Raw genomic sequence first — 19,731 nt, 5'->3', positions numbered from 1 at the left:
ATGACACATTACCTGTATACAGTCCAGAGAAGTGCTAACCATTCTCGACACGTTACAGCGACAAGCTAACTCAAGAGGAAGGAAATACTTGTCAGCATTAATAGGAGAACTAAGAAAAAGAACAATAATAAATAAATTAATAATAAATAAATTAATAATAATAATAGTAATTATAATAGTCCTCTCGATATGAATCATAAAGGAAGGTGCATGTACATGCTAACGTCCCTATCCGTGAGAAAAAAAACTATGAAAATGATTTCACACTTCCATAACAAACAGGAAAAGGATTTAAATTATTTATCATTAATAAGAATAACAACAGAATGTCAGTTTACATATACACACACACGTACATGTACATTCATTGCAGAGCATCCGTGTATATATACATGTACATGTATTACGAATGACAAATATGTAATGATATGCCCCCTTTCTGTCTGTTTTGTGTCTTTCTGTCACCATTTGTTTAACATAATAATAGTAATAATAACAATAATAATAATAACAATAATAATAATAATAATAATAATAATAATGATAATAATAGCAATTAATAATCGTGATTGTAATGGATTTTTTTGGCTTGGAGCTACATGCATGTGAAAATGCTTGACTGTATGTACATTATTTCAGTACAGAATCACCTAGCACTAAATGAATTAAGTTTAATATACAACAATGGTGGTAGCCTATAGTTAGTAATAATTCTTATAGTAATTAGTTTCTATTGAAAGGAATTATTGATATTTTAGGAGAGAGAGAGAGAGAGGGAGGGAGAGAAAGAGGGGAAAAGAGCAAGAGAAAGAAACGGAGAAAGAGAGGGAGGGAGAGAGAGAGAGAGAGAGTGAAGGAGAGAGAGAGAGGGAGGGAGAGAAAGAGGGGAAAAGAACAAGAGAAAGAAAAGGAGAAAGAGAGGGAGGGAGAGAGAGAGAGTGAAGGAAAGAGAGAGGGGGAGGGAGAGAAAGAGGGGAAAAGAGCGAGAGAAAGAAAAGGAGAAAGAGAGGGAGGGAAGGAGAGAGGAAGAGAGAGAGAAAGAAGGAGGAAGAGAGAGAAAGTTGAAACAACATAGCCATTGAGTGTTTTATCAATCACTATAATCTATAACATACAAATACACAAGAATCTGATAAGAAAGTAAGCCCACAATATTGTAACAATTACAGTTGTACACATAACAATACTAGCAGTACTATTAGCAACAATATTAATAGTAAAATGCATTTAACATAAACTGGAGAAGTACATGTACATGTACATGTACATGTACATGTACCATGGTTTCATAGTGCTTATGGAGGTTCTGGTCCCTGGATTTTAAAGTTGCTCTAAAACTTAAAAATATATAATTATACCTTTACTATAAAGATGGTAATTTTTCCAAAAATGACTTGGAGAGAATTTTTTATTTTTATAATTTGTTCTGATACGTATATATGTTCTTATACTGTGTAGCAAGTTTGAGCTGATTCAGATCAAAATTGGATTTTTAACAAATTTTTAAAGTTGCTCCAAAAACCATGCATGTAGTACTGTATGGTAGTACTGCAGTCAGCTCATGAAGCACATGCCTTGGGGTAGTCTCGTCCAACGAGACTATAGCTTTGGGGGAAATCCTAAAATGTACACATAAGGGAAGCAAAAGATGGGAAATAGCATCCAGACACACCTGGAAGTAGCTTGTACCGGCCATTACATTACATCATTTATATGTACATGTGTCTACAAATCTATAGTAGAATTACATGTACATGTATGTATCCTCTTACAAGAGGACGGATAATGCCTTCTTCCGAATCTTGTTACGCACACTAAATAAGAGTAATTGATACTACAATAATTTCACATTATAGTAAAATGAAATATACTACAAAATAATGACTGCTGGCTTGTTGCTAGGAGAAAATGGAAGCTATTGGAACAATGTCATCAGCAAAAAGAACTGGGCGGTGCATTATGTATAGACATGGAGTGGGGAATAGATACTCGTGAATAAAATTAAAGTCAATTTTAGTGTTTGTACTAAAAAATAGACACCATTACAATACAGAACTAAACAAGATCTATTGTAGTTTGTAATGATCTTAGTCCAGAGTGCAGTGCCAAACTGAACCAACTGAGATCCCTCCCTACAAATTGTAACTTAGTAATGGTTGCAATGTACATGTACTAAAAATGTTATTATACTTATAACTTTAGGGACAATGTGAATTAAGAACTATACCAATTTTAGCTTACTATATATAAGCATACGCGTATAAGCAATATATCGTGTTACAGAACTATTACTAACCTTCTTCATTGGGACATTACACCCTACTACCTGTCCTTAATACAAAATTGTCCCTACAATCTATAGGTAGTTTTTGTATGAGGCTTAGTTGTGTACCCATTACATTATAAAAATGTCCTTGGATCAACTTCTAATTTATCACTGGAAAGTCTAAATACATGAAATTCTACATGTACATGTAAGACATAATACTCTTAGCTTAAATATAAATATTAATTAATTGTGTTTTTGATGTGCTAGCTGTTATTGTTTCTATAGCAGTAGCAAAGGGCTCAGGATTTATCTACATACATGTGTACATGTAGATAATGATCAAGATACATGTAGCTATAAAAATCAATAAAAAATAGATGAATAAATATAAATACACAAACTCAAGTGTTTTCAATGTTGATACAGACACTTGCCACAATAAAAAATGTATCACCTACAGTCTAACAATTTAAAATGGAACTAAAAACAAGAATGTTTGTGTTGATACATGTATATGTACATACATGCATGTACTAATTTGGGCATGACAGAGCATAGGGAGAGAGAGAGGGGGAAAAGGTTATAGGGGGAGGGAGAGAGGGAGAGAGAGAGAGAGAGAGAAAGAGAGAGAATACATGTTCATGTAGATTAAAGTCCAGAGAGAGTGAGTGATGATAGTTTGAAGTCAAAAAGAGAGAGAGAGAGAAGAGAGAGGGAGAGAGAGAGAGGGAGGGAGGGAGGGAAGGAGAAAGGGAGGGAGGGAGAGAAGAGGAGAGAGGGAGTAAGAAAGCAAGTACAGGTCATGTTGAATGTTGTAATAACAACAACAACAACAACAACTATTAATCTCACAAACAACAAACAAACAAAAAAAACCAAAAATTTAAACATCAGTCCTCTTATTCACACGATAATAAAGTGTATGAGATTACAGGGTCATATGTAACAAAGATGAGGCAATCATCATGATATATACATTAGTTTTTCCCTCCAAAGTTTCTCCTGGTAGAGTCCTGGCAGAGTACATAATATCAATGACAACATACAACAGTGGATTTAAGGGTGTGCATTTGTGAATTGAGAATGTGCATGAATCTCATTAGTATTGACTCTAAGTATTGTATAAATATATTCATATGGTTAGCATGAATGAGGTAATGGATCCATTTTTATTTTTAACTTCATGCTTCCCTCTCGAGCTTCCTTCTCTGTAATACTCAAGAATATATATACATAAGGACTTGCTGATTTCCCCCCCTCTCTCTCTCTCTCTCTCTCTCTCTCTCTCACCTTGAAGATTTTGCCTTGAGCTCTTTCTGTTCATCTTTGAGTTCCTCTGAGAAGATGAAAAAAAAAACAAATAATAAAAGAGAGAAAGATGGAGGGAGGAAAGAAGAGAGGGGGAAAAGGAGGGAGAGAGAGAAAGAGGGGGAGAATCGTCATACGAAGAGTAGTATATTGGAAATAATATAATAATAATAATAATAAAAGGTGTACAATACAAATTGGGTTGTTGCCTAAACAGCTGCAATACACAAGAGACTTTAAAAGTGACAGAAAATTACAAGTATAGAAAACACACACGGATGGCACTCTCCCCCGCCAATAGTCACGCAATATCCGATACTATAAATAGCAGCAATATTTAAAAATAGTAACAATAAACCCCACATGATATGAAGCATAACCCAAAGTTATACTGAATGGTGAAACCAAATACCAATGATAATAATAATGAAATAATAATATTAATAATAATAGTTAAAAATTATTGGGCTACACTGCATGTGTACATGTACATGTGGCTTATAATTAAAAATTAAAAATAATAAAGCTTCCTTTATTACGTGGAAATGAATCAAAATAAGAAGGATCAATAAACAGATTACAACTGCCAATATTATTGTCTAGCAGCTGGTTCAACTCTCTCCCTCCCTCTCTCTCCCCTCTATGTACATGTACATGTACACCAGACACTTAAAGCTCTTCATCCATTATGGTATAATTCCAAGGATCATTAGTATATATTTTAGTAGATCATTAGTAGATATTTTAGTACAAGCAAAACTCAAAGATCCCCCCCAGAGAATGACTCATGAAATAATTCCTTGTCTCATCAAAGTTCTAATAAGGCAGCTAATTAAAGGATACATGTGCATGTATTTGTATGTACATGTATACATGTATCAACAAAGTGCACCAATTAGTACAAAAATATAATAAGAATAAAAGCCAAAGGGATAAAAGGGTCAGCCATACACATGCGAGGTTTGTGTGTACATGTACATGTATGTGTGACATAGTTATTGTGTGTGTGTGTGTGTGTGTTGCGTGTGTGTGTGTGTGTGTATGTACATGTATGTGTGACATATTTATTGTGTGTGTGTGTGTGCAGCTATAAATTAAGTGTATGATTACAATCATTTCTAAAATGCCAAGTAGCAAGGAAGTGAGTGATCAGAATGAAGTGCTATCGACACTATTTCATTTATTTATCAATTATATTTAATGATACTCATCGTAAAGGAAAGTAAAACCATACACAAAGGACAAGTGTATACATGTGAAATGTACATGAATGGAAGGTGTCATCCCCTTTACTGGTGGATCCATGTTTTGGGAGAGCATTGACACAATACAGATACTTAACAAAATGTACTGTACATGTACATGTACATGTATACATGTAAGTGACAATCACTTAGGTATGGAGACATATCATGAGTTTAATAAGATAAACAAAAATAATGTTAATGGTCGGCATGTGTGAAGTATTAACATGTGAGGTAAGCGTGAATGTACATGTACGTGTACGTGTACGTCTGAGAGGTGTTGTAGAATGAGGAGTAGGGGTTTAGGACTTTAGATTAAGAGGGTGTACGATTACAGGATAGGGAAAAGAGATAGGGAGGGAAGAGGAAAGTGTGTAAAAAAAGATGTGCAAGATAAAGAAGGTGAAATACCCAAAGAGGATAAACCCGCTCGCCCACAAGTAGCAGGTGGACACTTATTCAAGCAACAACAAGAAGACATGACACAAAATGCAATACTGAAATTAAAGGACACATGATAATACATATATGACATGTACATATATGTATATAGCAAGTAGTTTGCTATTAAAAGCACCTAACGTTCCTAATTAAAACTTTCTTGTACCAGTCCCGGTCTAGTCTCAGTAATTTGTCATGCTTCGCCCAAATCCAACACATTGATACTACAGCTAATTGCAAGACTTTCATAATACGCCCATAACTTAAAAACTTGTCATCAGGTTCACCTCAAACTTTCTAAACAGGATTAGGCCATTAATTCATGTAATTCATATAATAGTTTATTTTGCCACACCCGCTAAAACATAACAGCTGTAAAATACTTACTAAGGGCGTCTTCACAAGCTTTTTTTAATTTCGCGTGTTGAGATCGTTTCGTCTCCTTGTCGTTGAGTATCTTCTCTAAAGTCCTCACTAGAAATACACTGTCTCCTAGACTTTGTTTGGCCGCCATTTTGAACCACCTAAATGGGTAAAGGGAGGCGTTAATTAGAATAACAAGGAGAAAAGGGATAGCGTGATCATTTTGGGCACTCCATTAATATTGGTTGCTTTCCAAGACTATGGGCTGATTACTTACCTAGTAATGGCGTCCTAAATGCTGGTATTTGGTGGAAAATGGCAGATTCTTCTCTGCCAGGCGTGCCCAGTTAGTAAAAGGGCGTTACTCACACACTAATTAATTATTCATTGACTTATTAATTATTGACTTATTAAATATTATTAAAATTAGTTAAAATTTTAACAACACTCTTGTTTGCACCTTCTGAGCTCCACCAAAAAAGTTTCTGCAAACTTAAAAATAAAGAATGGCTGCAAAAAAACTATCAGTCTACCTTTAGTACAATTTTTTTAAGTTTGCAATAGATAGTCAAGATCTAAATCTAACCAGACATTTATGATCATAAATAACTAGAGATCTAATTTTAAATACAGAACTAGAGTTGAACTAACTAGATGCATCAATCTATAAATTCTAAAATCTTTAGTGAGTGAGCGGTTCTTTTGGAACACTATTTTGTTACTATTTTTAGCAGCTAAGAGTTGCACTTTATCATTGTGCTTATTTTAGGTTTTTGTGACAATGTAGAACTATTCCCAAAGTGAACTAAAAAATGTCTCACTTCTTTTTGGAACTTTTTGTACTATTTTAATCATCACTCAATAATATTATTCATAGAATTTATTATACCGGTACTTCCTTATCAACACTAAAGTGGTGTTTCCCCCATACCTACTAGTCTATATATATATAGCTAACGTGCATGTACTGTGGTCATCCTTCCTTTAGCATGTTAATCTAGTGGGCCAAATCTGACTTCTCTTCGCTCACTGTCCCTCTCTCTGTCTCTCTTCTTATAAAACCCTGTGTATTCTCTTAGTTATAAGTTCTAGGAATACTTCTTCACTCAGTGTTTAGTGACCATGAAGACGCGGTCGCTGCTAGTGTCACGGCTCCTGCTGTTGGTGCTTGTTCCTATTTTAGCTGAGGCGACTTTCAGAATAGATCCAAGAAGCGGTAATAATGTTACCCTTACTGACTGTACCCTTAATATATATCTTAACGGCGCAAAATTGTCTGAAAACAGTTATAACCTGATAGTTGATGGTACTACTGAAGGTGTATATGAATGTGGCAGTATGAATGATAATGATGCCTTTGGCACTGTAACAGTTCTCCGTAAGTTACAATGTCAGCTTTGTTAAAGTTTTAAAATCTCATCATTTTAGGTCAATTTGTAAAAAATGATACTAAAGTACCTAAAATCTTTACTTGGGGGCAACGTCAGGTTCTTGACTGCACTGGCTATGTACCTGGAAACTATCACGAAGGCTATAAAGTTGCATGGTTGCTAGATGGGAGTCAAAGGTGTATTAAAGACTCTGCCTGTGAAGACAATAACTTCTACATAAACCCCGATAATTTCAGTTTAAGTTTTGATTATTCTCCGACTTTCACCACCTATGAATGTCGAATTGAACCAGATATTCCTGGGTCTTTAACGAATGCCACTACAGTAGCATCGTACACATTGAGTACTTCAAAAAATGATCAAAGTAAGTCTCATTAGTAACCTTAACAATTTATTATTATGATTCTCTTCTTTTATAGTTCAAACTAAATTTATTGAAAACATGGAGCCAGTTCTAGTTGAGAATGGCATGAATAAAGTTAAATTCTCCTGCTCTGCTTCAGTACAAAGCAATGCCAGCATTAATTTTGAAGTATCTGACCTATCTGGCAATGAGTTTATCAGTCCTGCTGACTGTAATGTGACCACTGACAACCCAACCGTTCGTATGTGTTCTAAGACATTACTAGGCACGAATGTCAATATGACATGTAACTATTCTACCAGCTACCAGATCGATTGTACTTTCTCATGGAATTTAATAAACAGCAGCAGAAGAGTCTATCCAGTTGCTTGCCATGTCAATGATAGTACAACTGAGACTAGTACAAGAACAGGACTCATTGTCAGAGGTAAGAATCTAATAATCTTGATAATTTACAACTAACATTTACTAAGAATGTATCCCTATATATCTACATATAGCATATTATCTGTAGTAGCTGCATGTACATGTACATTAGCATGTATGTATGCATGAGTATATGACCTCTATGTACATGTACATGCTGTTGAATGTACATGTACATGCATGATGTTATTGAATCTGTAGTAATGTTGAAAGTGAGTCTGTATATCTGTGTATGCTAAGGGAGTGAGTGAATCCCAACAAGTCAATTTAAAAGAATTTCTATGAGCTAGGGGGATTTTTTTAATACTACCAAAGCTCACTCTAATTCAATAAGGTTGCCAGAGAGAGAGAGAGCTAGAGTGAGAGAATCACAGAGAGGACAAAGGCCAATGTCTACTATATGATTTCAACAACACCTATTAATGTGAATATGTGGTCATTGTCTGTTTATGTATACTTGTACATGTACATGTATGTATTGCCAATCTGTCATGTTAGTGCCAAGTAACAGTTTTCATTGGTAATTCTACTCATTAATGACTTGTAGTGTATATAGCTTCTTTTTTTATGTGAGAAATAAATCACTTGTTGTTTACTGTTAGAGTCACGCTGTTAGCCCAGTGGTATGTTTACTTTAGGAGTGTCACTCACAATGGTTGTAGCTGAATGACACACACGAGTGCCTTTCATATCAGATAACATCATGTACAGTTTTTACTTGAACACAAGAGCTTATGTTACGAATAGTAATAGTAGTAGGATGATCAGCTGAAATAAATTGGCTTCGAATTTAAGGGAACACCTGGTACTTACTCTTTCTATTTTAACAGAAGTACCAGGGTCATATTTTATGAGCTTTGATCTATTTTTAGTAGAAATTTATTGAGGCATGTACCACCCGCCACCTGGAATGTTTTCTCTATTTTTAGCTACTGGTAACATTCCCTTTTAACCTCATTATGGCTTTCCCAACTCAATGAATAAGTTTAAGGATTGTAACTGTAGCAATATTCATACTTTTAGACATTCTCTAATGCTGAATGATCAACTGGTCTATGATATAATGCCCATACAGAATACACAACTAGAAACATATACACTGAAGCTTTTAAACAAAAAATGAATACCTTCATTTTTTGTTTGATTGCATTGTCACTTCCTTTCTGTGAAGCAAAAAAGGAGAGAGAGGGGATCACTCTAATAAATGAAATATTTTAGCCTAAAAACAGGGCCACACAAATGGCTGCATGTAATTATTGAAGACAAAAAAATGATGTCGTTTTTTGCATGATACGCAAATATAAGATTCAATAACAAACTATTGGTTGTTTCATGGAATAGCTAGTTAATAGCGTGAATCAAATATGGTCCACGTTTATCTCAATATACAATGAGATGTTTGGTAACATTGCCTGCCAGTTTATGTGTTTATCGTCCAATTAGGACCAAAACTGACAATTATTATGCTCAAATAACGCTTGGCCTAACATAACTTAGAATGTTAGTTGTCCATTTATGCTTTGGTAGAGTCATGCCCCTACCAATGTGTATACTCCTTCCTCCTCCATGAGAACAATTGTAACATCCACACACATAAACAGAGAGCAGTGAAATATGCAGCCACCTGTATAGCAATGAAATGATAAAAACATTCTCGTATATAGTCAAACTTATGAGCCTTGCATTCCTGCATACATGTACACAAAGAGCTCCTCCTAGTTGTTTATATACAGATACAATATGCCACCCATCCCTCTCTCTCTTCTCTCACCCTCTCCCTCTCTCTCTCTTCTTTCACCCTCTCCCATTCTCTCTCTTCTCTCACCCTCTCCCTCTCCCTCTCTCTCTTCTCTCACCCTCTCTTCTCCCTCTCCCCCCTCTCTCTCTCTCCCTCTCTCCTCTCTCTTTCCTACATTCATGTTTGTAAAACAGTCTCACTCTTGATAATTCAAAGGGATTAACCCATTAACTTGTCTATAGCATCCAGCGTACCATTCAATTTCCTGCTTTTGCTTGCTAATTTGTAGCAGTTCACATACACTGACATTCCTTTGTGAATTTGAGTAGTAGCAGATAGCAAAGGTTCATTCTAATGATAATATACATGCATGTGCCTGCTAGTTAATAGCTTACACACAAGTCAGAGGCTAGAGGTCATGTGTAGTATAGTATATAGTAGTAGAATTTGATAGTTCATGTGTGTTAGTTCAATTGTCACAGGTGTTCTTCATGCATGATTCCTCTGACATTTCTTTAGCTCTCCCTTACTCTCTTTGTCTCTGTTATTTTGGTGGCTTTAAAAGGAAGTGAGGGGAGAGAGGGGAAGGGAGGGCTGGAGTGTGTACCTAATGACCATAATTCTAGACTGTCAGGAAGCATTTCAACCAACTGGCTTCCTTTAGCTAACTAAGTTAAAGGAATCCAAAGGCGACCTCTTCTCTTTATTAGTCATGATTATATCAAATTATTATCAACAATAACATACACTGAGCTATGTGTTCATTTGTACGTGCTTTGCACCAATTTGATAGATAGGAACTAACTTGAATAAACTGTTGATTATAATAGTGTCCATCGATTTGTGTGTTCATTTGGGATTTGACAGCTTTAGTTTTAGTTCTAATCAATAGCAATCCACTATAGCAACTTTTATATGTTTAGAAATAATCATTTTGTTGTGCTTACATAACTCTGGCCCTTAAATTACATTACATTTGCCTTTTGATGTAATTTAAAATGCAAATGTAATATGGGGCCCTTTAAACTAATATTCCCAGACCCAGTGCCTAAAGTATCTGTGTGTGTGTGTGTATGTATTTTAATGCTTGGCATTTGCTTTGGATTCAGTTCATCATATTTGAAATATTTGTGTCTACACAGACTAGCAACAACATCGACACAAGTAATAAGTGATAAATGGACTTGTTTAACCTTAAATAATAATATTGTACTCAAATAATATAATTGTACTTCAAATAACATAACTGTACTTATGGTTGCAGAGAGAGTGAGAGGTTACTATGGTGCAACTGTACCTGTGTACACTGGATATAGCTGAGTGCTGACAATTGTTTTAATGGGCTATGAAAATAACAATGTTAGAATAAATTAGGGACTCTCCAGCTTTAGGGCTGCCTGACTACTCATGTGAATTGTTTCTACAATGTAGCTACACTCCTACACTATTAGTGCTTGTAAAAAATTATCTACTGGATTCACACAAATGTATATAATCTCAATTAGTAATGATTTCTCTCTCTTTCTTTTAATAGATGATAAAAAATTGCCTGCTCCTGTGTCCACTTATGGTGATAATAATGAAAGCTTATCATCTCTTTCTGTATCGCTCCCATTTAACATACCTACTTCATATGTCAGTGACACTATTAAGCTTATTGTCACATTCAACAATTCTAATGAGAGAGAGTTTAAATTCAACAATATGACTTTACAGGATAATCAAATCACAGTTAATTTAAGCAGTGTCGATTTATATCCAGGACAATACGAAGTCAGGTATAACCTGTCTTTTTTTGATGAGCCTTCAGAAGAATCCCTAGAAGAAATTATTACAAGTGAGTAGTATTGTATGCTGTAATGATTGATGTGTCTGGTAATACTGAAAACCAAGGGATCAAGATTGTTAATGTTATCATAAACTCAGACCTTTGGAGAGCTTATCATAATCACATCCTCCTTCCTTTAGAAAGATTTATCAATTCTCATACATGAATGCTTTAATCCAAGTTGTTTGTGATATCATGTTGCTCTGCTATTGCTATAAAATCCAGTGGATCATGCCTTTCTATCCTATATATGTACATGCATGCCTGTATATATTCACTTTATCCCTAATGTCAACAGAGGAAGTAGTAAAGGGATTTTTCCAGCATGCATGTAGGTCTAATATGTGTGTACATAAATACATGTAATGCTTACTAGGGACTCCTTGTGTGTATAAGCTAAAGCTGGTTGTACTGGCACTCCCCCAGCCCTTTCTGTTTCTTTATGTCCTGGTCCTACATGTGTGTGTAATAGACAAGTGTAAACATATTACTCATCTTGTATTATTATCATTATTATTATTATTTGTTTTTTCTCTTTCTTTCTGTACAGTTGCTGCTCCTCCTATACCATCAACTAGCTCCTTACGACCAACTACAACTACTATGATGCCCAGTCCTTCTTCCATGCCATCAATGTCAATACCAAATATATCATCGACTCCAACTGTAGGACCTGTATCACCTACTTCAACTATCACTGCGGTAGCGGCTGGAATAGCAGGTGTCACTGTGATCATATTCATCCTGATAATAATATTAATACTACTAGTGATCGGTAATAGATGTAGGAAGACCAATAGTAAGAAGATCAATAATAAATCCTCTAATGGTCATCAAACTGGACGAGGACTAGAAGAAGGGAACAACGGGAAATTTGAGCTAACCAATGCTTCACTTTACAACCAGCACACCGACTCCTCAATGCTTGGCGCCAATAGTGCAGTGTCACTAATCAACTCTGATTCTCCCCCACATGTACACAACGGTTGTAACTGCAGCTGTCACACTCGCTCTACTCATTCTCATTCCTCTGGCCCATCCCAGTCCTCAACGACTAGTTACCATTCACGTATGCAGCTCACGCAGCAAATAAACTATGACATGCCTCGCTATGGTTACCCATATACAGCGGAGATGCCTACCACGACAACTTCAATGATAATGCCTCAAGCTAGTGCAGCCCCACCAAGCAGTCTTAATCTTAATCAGCAGGTACCTTCAGTTCAAGTCCAAGAGCCGACGCCAGTAATGATCAACGTACCTAATCTCGTGTCTCCAACTGGGACTCTACCTTTTGAGTCCGACTCAGAACCGAATCAAGATACTCCACGTCCAAATCGACCGACTCATCTTGATATCCCGGAGAATCAGAAAGGACGTCGCCATGGGGATGGGTCGTCCACGCCCGTTAAGGATAGCATCATGTTAGCCGTCATGCTTTACCTCCAGCATCAGAACTGCACCAATAGGAAGCACTGCCCGTGCTGTAAAATGATTACAAAGCAGTTTGAGAAAATAGCACGTGAGCAGGGCCAGGACACTCTTGATAAAGCAATGAAGGACATACAGACCCCAGGGACGGAGGGACACAAGCAAATGTTGAGAAGACGTGGTCGTACCCCTCGCTCCCCTCACCGTGTTGGGTTCCATCTCGGAGGAGACCTCAAACGACAACGCTCAAACTCCACCTCTAAAGTTCATGATGAAGAACTGACATTTTCTAGTACTGAAACCGAGGAAGACGAGAAATCAATGAGAAAGGCAAGGAGCTCTCGTAAAGTCCACACTGATGACGAAATGGATCTCTTCCTTCCTCTAAGCGCTGCTTTAAATCCAGTCAATAGTAAAGAGTTGGCAAGCTCAGAGCCTGAGCTAAACACTCCCATCATTGCTTTTCCTCCTTCAATGACATATTCGGGCATTACCCCCACAAACCCTGCCCCCATGAAATCCAAACGAGACTCGTCAGACGAAAGCAGTGGAACAGACGATATAAGTTCATCTTCGTCTTCCAGGCCAAATTCTAATCCGCGACTTGATAACATTCATCCAACTGACGATACTTCGAAGAGTCTTCTCTTGTCATCTGCAGCCACCATATTGGGCAGTAGTAGCAACACTGCACCTTATAACAGCAATAAACTCTCAGTTGAAAATAAACACAACAGCATAACTTCATATTCTTCCGGTTATGTTTCTTCACAATCGGAGAGCGAAAAGGAAGGCAAAGCTCCACCCCCTGCTCAAGCTTCCACTTACTTGCAACCAGTTCATTCTGATAATGAACTCTCTGATACCGACTCTTACAAAGAGTCCAGCCCCGCCCGTTTGATTCCTAAGACCAAGAGAGAGGGAAGGGGTCCCTCTCCTGTACTCCCGTCTCAGGCTCCTCCCCATAGACCCCAACGACCAGCCCCACGTCTATCCGACCATCGTCCACCGTACCCGGTCGCGACAAACGGTCTTCATCCACATCACGCATCCCCTTCCCATAAGAGTAGCACTATTAGTTATCACAGACAAAATCGCAGTATGCCTGGAGACTCCTCGAGCATTCACAGCAGTCAAAGCGTCCGACTGATCGATTCCGATCACTCGAGCTCCGGCAGTACTCACTCTATTCACAGTGATGGGGCAATATATCCACCGACTGGTAGTCATGGTCACAATCACCATCATCGTCATCATCATCATCATCATAGCAATAGGATGGGGCCAAGGAACAACGCACTGCATAACTCGGCCAACGTAATCTCACTGCCGAGTGATGCATCTACCTCCACTGCATTATAGATAGTAACAGTTTAGAGCTATCAGTGTACACTATTATATCATATAGACTTATTATTATTGTGTTTTTGTTAAAGTGTTTTCTGTCTTGTATATTTTTACAATAATGCACCCTCCTCCTCCTACAATTTATCATTGTTTTATAATGTGTGGATGTCGTCATGCTTGGATTTTGTTTAGCAGTTAATTTTATTTGTCAAATTATTTTTGATATTATAACTCACTCTCCACTTTCTTCTTAAGTTATTTATTACAATTATTTTTAATTTTTTCTTACTAATTCTCTCTCTCTTTCTCCCTCACTTACAATGTCTAGTGTCTGAATTGTCTTGAAATCATTAATATTTTATCATTATCACTATTATTACCAATTTTTGATATTATAAATTATATTGATTAAACAAAAAATGTCACTACAATGCCGAGCTACACATATTCAACACACACTCATAGAGATGAAAATTAAAAAAATACTATTCTATTCAGCCAGCTGAATTTATATAATAATTATGAAAACTAAATACAAGCAACAGATTAAAAGTCTTATTTATCTTTCCCTCTAGCGTGAAGGGATATTGCCCTTTTGGTCTTCATCAACAATGAATACATCAGCTGGGCTCATTCTTGAGTTACACCTGCAATCAATAAACTTAATTCCGCTTATGTTGCTCCCAGAAAGATTCATCAAAACCCCATTGTTAAAGAAACACCTTCGAAAAACCGACCCCCGAAAATCGCACGAAATAAAAGTCTGGTTATGTACGAAAACTATGTTTTCAAAAACAGTCTCGGTAAAGTTTTCTTCCTCTAACTTCACTGTCTGCAGAGTTTTATAAAACGGGGCAGCCTCCGCATTCTCAAACTTATCTAGTTTTAATACCGAGGGCAGTCTCTTAGAAGACACCACTGGTTTACGAGACACAAGCTCCCACGTCACCAAACGTGCAAGGTTTTTCAACTTGTAATAGTCAGCCTCATCACGTACTGCCTCCAGGTCAGACATTTTCATAGCTTCAGGGTCGTACAACCAATGTAAGGACCGATCGGCTTCCCTGAGGTAATTGAGGATGAGTTCAAAGTGTCTTGGGTCACGATCAATCCTCAATTTGAGCTTCTTTTTCTTTTTGCTGCTTCCCCTTTCTTTTCTATTCTCTTCCAGTTCTTTAAGCATTAAGCTCACTGCTTCAGCTAGTAGAGAATTGGGTAAACTAGCAATAGTCCTTGTTGAAGTAGTAAACATACGCCCACTCACAATTATCTCTACAGTACCATGTATCTCAGTTTCTTGGCTAGATATGCTCTGTAAAAGCTCTTCTTGCTTCTCTTCGCTTAGTTCTATGATCTGTCTCTTCTCCTCTTCTATCTTCTGTCTTTCTACTTGTAGTACTGACATCCTGTAGGCCCATTCTTTTCTTTCTTGCTCAGCTTCTTGAAACATCAGACCAGCAAGTTTCTGTAGGTCAATGGCAGCTTTATAAACATCCAAACACTTTGCTTGTAAGGTATGACCGAGACCGTCCACTGACGGTCTATCAGTTGGCTGTGGTCCAGCCATAGCTGCCATCTTTTAGATGGATACGGCTTCTTCAGAGCTCCTCCTAGATCTATGCCTAGCTAGCTATGCGTCACTACGTCATGAGAATATTCATAAGCTCCTTTAGCAAAAAGAATTCCCTTCACATCCTGTGCTAATGGCCATAATAATGCAAACATGACTCCATTTCACACTAATAGCTAATTCTGCAAAACGAGCTCCACCCAAATCAGCAAAGTATAAGTAGGTGTGATATCTATTAAATATCATTTTATGACCCTAAAATAATCATTTTTATTCAACCTTATCAGTCAAAATTATTATAATACAATCATCCTATACCAAAAAATTATGAGCAAGAGAAAAGTTTGTCCATTAGCCGCAAAGATGATAACAACAGGAACAAGTATCACTATCATTACTACTACTGCTGCTGTTGTGAAGGTGAAGATTGCTGCCAGCCAAGAACAGCTGCTAGTAATGCCATCCTAACATACAGACCACACTCCGCCTGTCTGAAATAAGCCGCTCTTGGATCAGAATCCACTTCAACACTAGAAAGAAAGAAAGAGAAAAAAAGGAGAAGGCGAGAAAGAAAGAGTAAAGTGATTACGTTAAATAGACTTTTTAAAAAGTATGTCTCCCTCATTATTACAACTAATAGCCACCTGATCTCATCTAGTCTTGGCAGTGGGTGCATTATGATCATCTTCTCTTTAGCCCAAGTGAGAACCTGGGGCGTCAACTTGTAGCACCCTCGAACTTTAGAGTACTCCTCGTCATTTGAAAACCTTTCCTTCTGTATGCGGGTCATGTACAATACATCAGTCAAGGGGAGAGCCTCTTGCAGCGAAGTATAAAAGTCCTGGAATGAGAATGTACAGTATAGGAGTGGTCTTAGGATTATCATTATTTGTTTATGGCGGGTTGCATAGATCGCAAAACAAATTTTCTACAGCCACAAAATAACAAAGAGGGTTAAGTCCCAAAAGCATGACTAAAAATAAACAGAGACACTACTAATAACAATACAATGCGTTATACTGAATCCAACCAATCTAACTGGTTTATATGCTAGGTAGAAAGCTACTTGTCATTACATTGAAAACAAGGTCTTCCTAACCTTCCCATAAACTGATACCAAGATAATTATGAGACTATGAAGATAACATATAGTTTCAGTTAGGTACATGAGTGTACAATATAATAATAACCACTGTGTGATGACATAAGCTTCTGTATACATTCCTGATTGATGGCATCACCCAACAAAAGTTATAATGATCCTCTTTGCTGTGTTCTTAAGTGTTATCAAATGTTACAATGATGTCATATAAAATTTTAGAAACTTTCTAAACATTGTTTTAGTACTCACGTGTCCTTTCTCCCTCTTTCACATTACACAATTACTCGAGCAGCTGCACATGAATATTCAAATTAACAACTGCACCGCATACATACATACATGTACAAGCTAATAAAGTTAAATTAATATCTACAAAGAAATACAATTATGCATGTACATACATACATACATGTACATACACATACACAACTTGTGACAAATTCCAAAGACATACTACTAAAACCAACATGGAATGTGCTACTAAGATTAGACACACTAACAGGCATTAGTCATCATTGCATCACTCAAACCTCAACAAACCACATCCAATTTCACTCTAAAAAAAACAGCTGGACAGAAACACGCGAACAACACCCACCCCCACCCCACATCCTCTTTCTATAAACAAGAAAAACTCTTAGAGGAAAAGGTCGATTAATTCATAATGAATGCCCTCTAGTGAGAAAACAAACCAACTGAGACAGATATCTGATGGTCACAGACAGGATGGACTGTGTAGATATAGTACACACTAGTAAATAGTATCAAAGTCCCAAAGACCACAAACATACGCGTGAGTGGGTGATAATGAAGCAATACTAGCAGTGATAGTGTTTATAATATACTCAATAGTCAGTGATGTGTGGGTACATATAAGGAAGGAAGGAGTAAAGAGGGGGAGATCAAGCCATTAATTAAGATATATATACCCATTACCATTACACGTGTCATAACATTTATAATTAAAATGGCAAAGGGTTTAATCCGATGCATTTCACAGCTGTAGAGCCACGGTGGTCGACAAACAAATACAATTTTAAAATTTGCCAACAGCTGGAAACAGGCACTCTGGAATTACCGTAAGACCATGAATGGGAATCCTGCCTATAAACCACATCATACAAATTACACAGTGCGTGCACATACATGCATGTACAGTAATATCTGATGTAATGCAACATGCACAAGCATCTCATGGGAACAGATACAATGTACAGGTATACACTTAGCACTTAAAGATAAACAAAAATTAGACTTAGGAAGATATAATTAGATACAGCAGCCTGTCCCAAGCATGTGACATGTGATTAAATACCAAGAGGACATACATGTACATGGACATACATGTACATGTATACGAGACTACAAAGGCAGGGTAATTACCATTCGTAAACCACAATGTAAACAGTCTTGATCAATAGAGACGTAAACATAATCCATTTAAGAGATATGGAGGAAATAAAGTGAGGGAGCATTGCATAGCAGTTAACATACATGTACTGATGCACATGTAATTCAATACTTATATTTAATTATATTGGGTATTATTGTATTATAGACATAGACTATAATAAAAATTAAAACAATAGAATACTCAAAATTTCCCAGCATACTGCTTATCTTCTTGTCAGCAAAAATTTCTGTTGCTCCAAAATCTTGTTAAAGACCCTGTACTATTATAGTACAGGGTATTTTGCCAAAAATCCAAAGATAAGGATTCTCTATTTTTATTATGTTTTCTGATACATATACATGTTCTTATGTCGTGTAGCAAGTTTGAGCTGATTCCAATCACAATTAGATTTTTAATGAATTTTTTAAGTTGCTCCAAAATCGGGCCAAAGTCCCTGTACTATAGTACATGGTCTCGGGACAAATTTTGCCAAAAATGACTAGGAGACAATTCTCCATTTTAAAAACTTTTTCTGATACATATACATGTTCTTATGTCGTGTAGCAAGTTTGAACTGATTCCAATCAAAATTAGATTTTTTACAAATTTTTAAAATTGGTCCAAATTGGGCAAAAGTCCCTGTACTATAGTATGCTACACTTACATACTGCATGCTCAATTAGTTTAATAGGGAAACCCTGAGAGTATATATTAAAGTGTAGTAATTTTAGCATTGTATTGTAGGTTTGGCTTTAGCATCGTCTCAATTTTAGAATATCATTAATAAATCAGTGCAATTAAATATAAAGTGAACTTATAAACTATACATACTTGTTGTATCCCTTTCTTTCTAATTTCTTCAACCACTTCGACCGGCATGCTTAGCTCATCAGGACACACGTAACAAAGCTTAATACGATAGTTTGTGAGCAACCGAGCCAGAGAATGAACAGTCCTACCATGCTTCAGATCACCAACAAGAGTAACCTACACATATATAAATATAATATTAATTAAGATCACAAAATAATAACTATTAATAATTATTAATAATTTATTTATAACTAGCCATGCCCCTCACCGTTATATTGTTCACGGTTCCAATTTCTTCTCTGATGGTGAATACGTCCAGGAGGGCTTGAGTTGGGTGTTCGCCAATTCCATCCCCAGCATTGATGAGTGGCCTCTGGGATACAACTGATGCACGCTAAGAAAAGAAAGAAATAATTCTTATCATAACTTGAAAAATTGAAGTCGGAATCAGCTCAAACTTGCTACACAGCATAAGGACATCAATATGTATCAGAAAATGTAATAAAAATTGGGGGTAATTTCGGGGTCATTTTTTGAAAAATACCATGGGCTATAGCCTTAGGTATTTTAAAGAATTTTGGCGTTTTCTTAAAATGGTTGTAACACAAAAAATTGAAGTCGGAATCAGCTCAAACTTTTTACATAGCATAAGTAGATCAATATGTATAAGAAAATGTAATAAAAATTTGGGATGATTTCGGAG

General features: G+C 36.5%; 4 protein-coding genes across 4 annotated transcripts in view; 1 reads left to right on the top strand and 3 right to left on the bottom strand.

Annotated features, from left to right (window-relative positions):
- Positions 1–5,991, bottom strand: part of LOC100635516 (brefeldin A-inhibited guanine nucleotide-exchange protein 1) — a 22,581-nt gene extending 16,590 nt beyond the window's left edge. Inside the window, exons 1-4 of the mRNA XM_019993413.1 lie at positions 5,903–5,991; positions 5,650–5,786; positions 3,560–3,605; positions 13–109 (exon numbers count right to left, since the gene is read on the bottom strand). Of these exons, the coding sequence (XP_019848972.1) occupies positions 13–109; positions 3,560–3,605; positions 5,650–5,776 (270 nt within the window). The 5' untranslated portion in view covers positions 5,777–5,786; positions 5,903–5,991. The remainder of the gene's footprint in view (positions 1–12; positions 110–3,559; positions 3,606–5,649; positions 5,787–5,902) is intronic.
- A 614-nt stretch (positions 5,992–6,605) lies between these two features.
- Positions 6,606–14,517, top strand: LOC109580383 (probable serine/threonine-protein kinase DDB_G0282963). The gene is made up of 5 exons (XM_019993456.1): positions 6,606–7,003; positions 7,054–7,380; positions 7,436–7,807; positions 11,079–11,381; positions 11,923–14,517. Exons 1-5 carry the CDS (start codon positions 6,748–6,750, stop codon positions 14,163–14,165), a joined length of 3,501 nt encoding a protein of 1,166 aa, XP_019849015.1. The 5' UTR covers positions 6,606–6,747; the 3' UTR covers positions 14,166–14,517.
- Positions 14,518–14,533: 16 nt separating this feature from the next.
- On the bottom strand, positions 14,534–15,791 carry LOC109580385 (uncharacterized). Its single transcript, XM_019993457.1, has one exon. It carries the CDS (start codon positions 15,724–15,726, stop codon positions 14,722–14,724), a length of 1,005 nt encoding a protein of 334 aa, XP_019849016.1. The 5' UTR covers positions 15,727–15,791; the 3' UTR covers positions 14,534–14,721.
- A 149-nt stretch (positions 15,792–15,940) lies between these two features.
- Positions 15,941–19,731, bottom strand: part of LOC100635388 (CAD protein-like) — a 33,036-nt gene continuing 29,245 nt past the window's right edge. The window contains exons 44-47 of the mRNA XM_019993455.1: positions 19,297–19,422; positions 19,047–19,202; positions 16,365–16,561; positions 15,941–16,250 (exon numbers count right to left, since the gene is read on the bottom strand). Coding sequence (XP_019849014.1) covers positions 16,121–16,250; positions 16,365–16,561; positions 19,047–19,202; positions 19,297–19,422 — 609 coding nt within the window. The 3' untranslated portion in view covers positions 15,941–16,120. The remainder of the gene's footprint in view (positions 16,251–16,364; positions 16,562–19,046; positions 19,203–19,296; positions 19,423–19,731) is intronic.

This window comes from Amphimedon queenslandica, unplaced genomic scaffold, assembly GCF_000090795.2.
Source record: "Amphimedon queenslandica unplaced genomic scaffold, v1.1 AMPQUscaffold_13495, whole genome shotgun sequence".
In the NCBI taxonomy this organism is placed as follows: domain Eukaryota; kingdom Metazoa; phylum Porifera; class Demospongiae; order Haplosclerida; family Niphatidae; genus Amphimedon; species Amphimedon queenslandica.
This window is presented reverse-complemented; position numbering and strand designations above follow the sequence as displayed.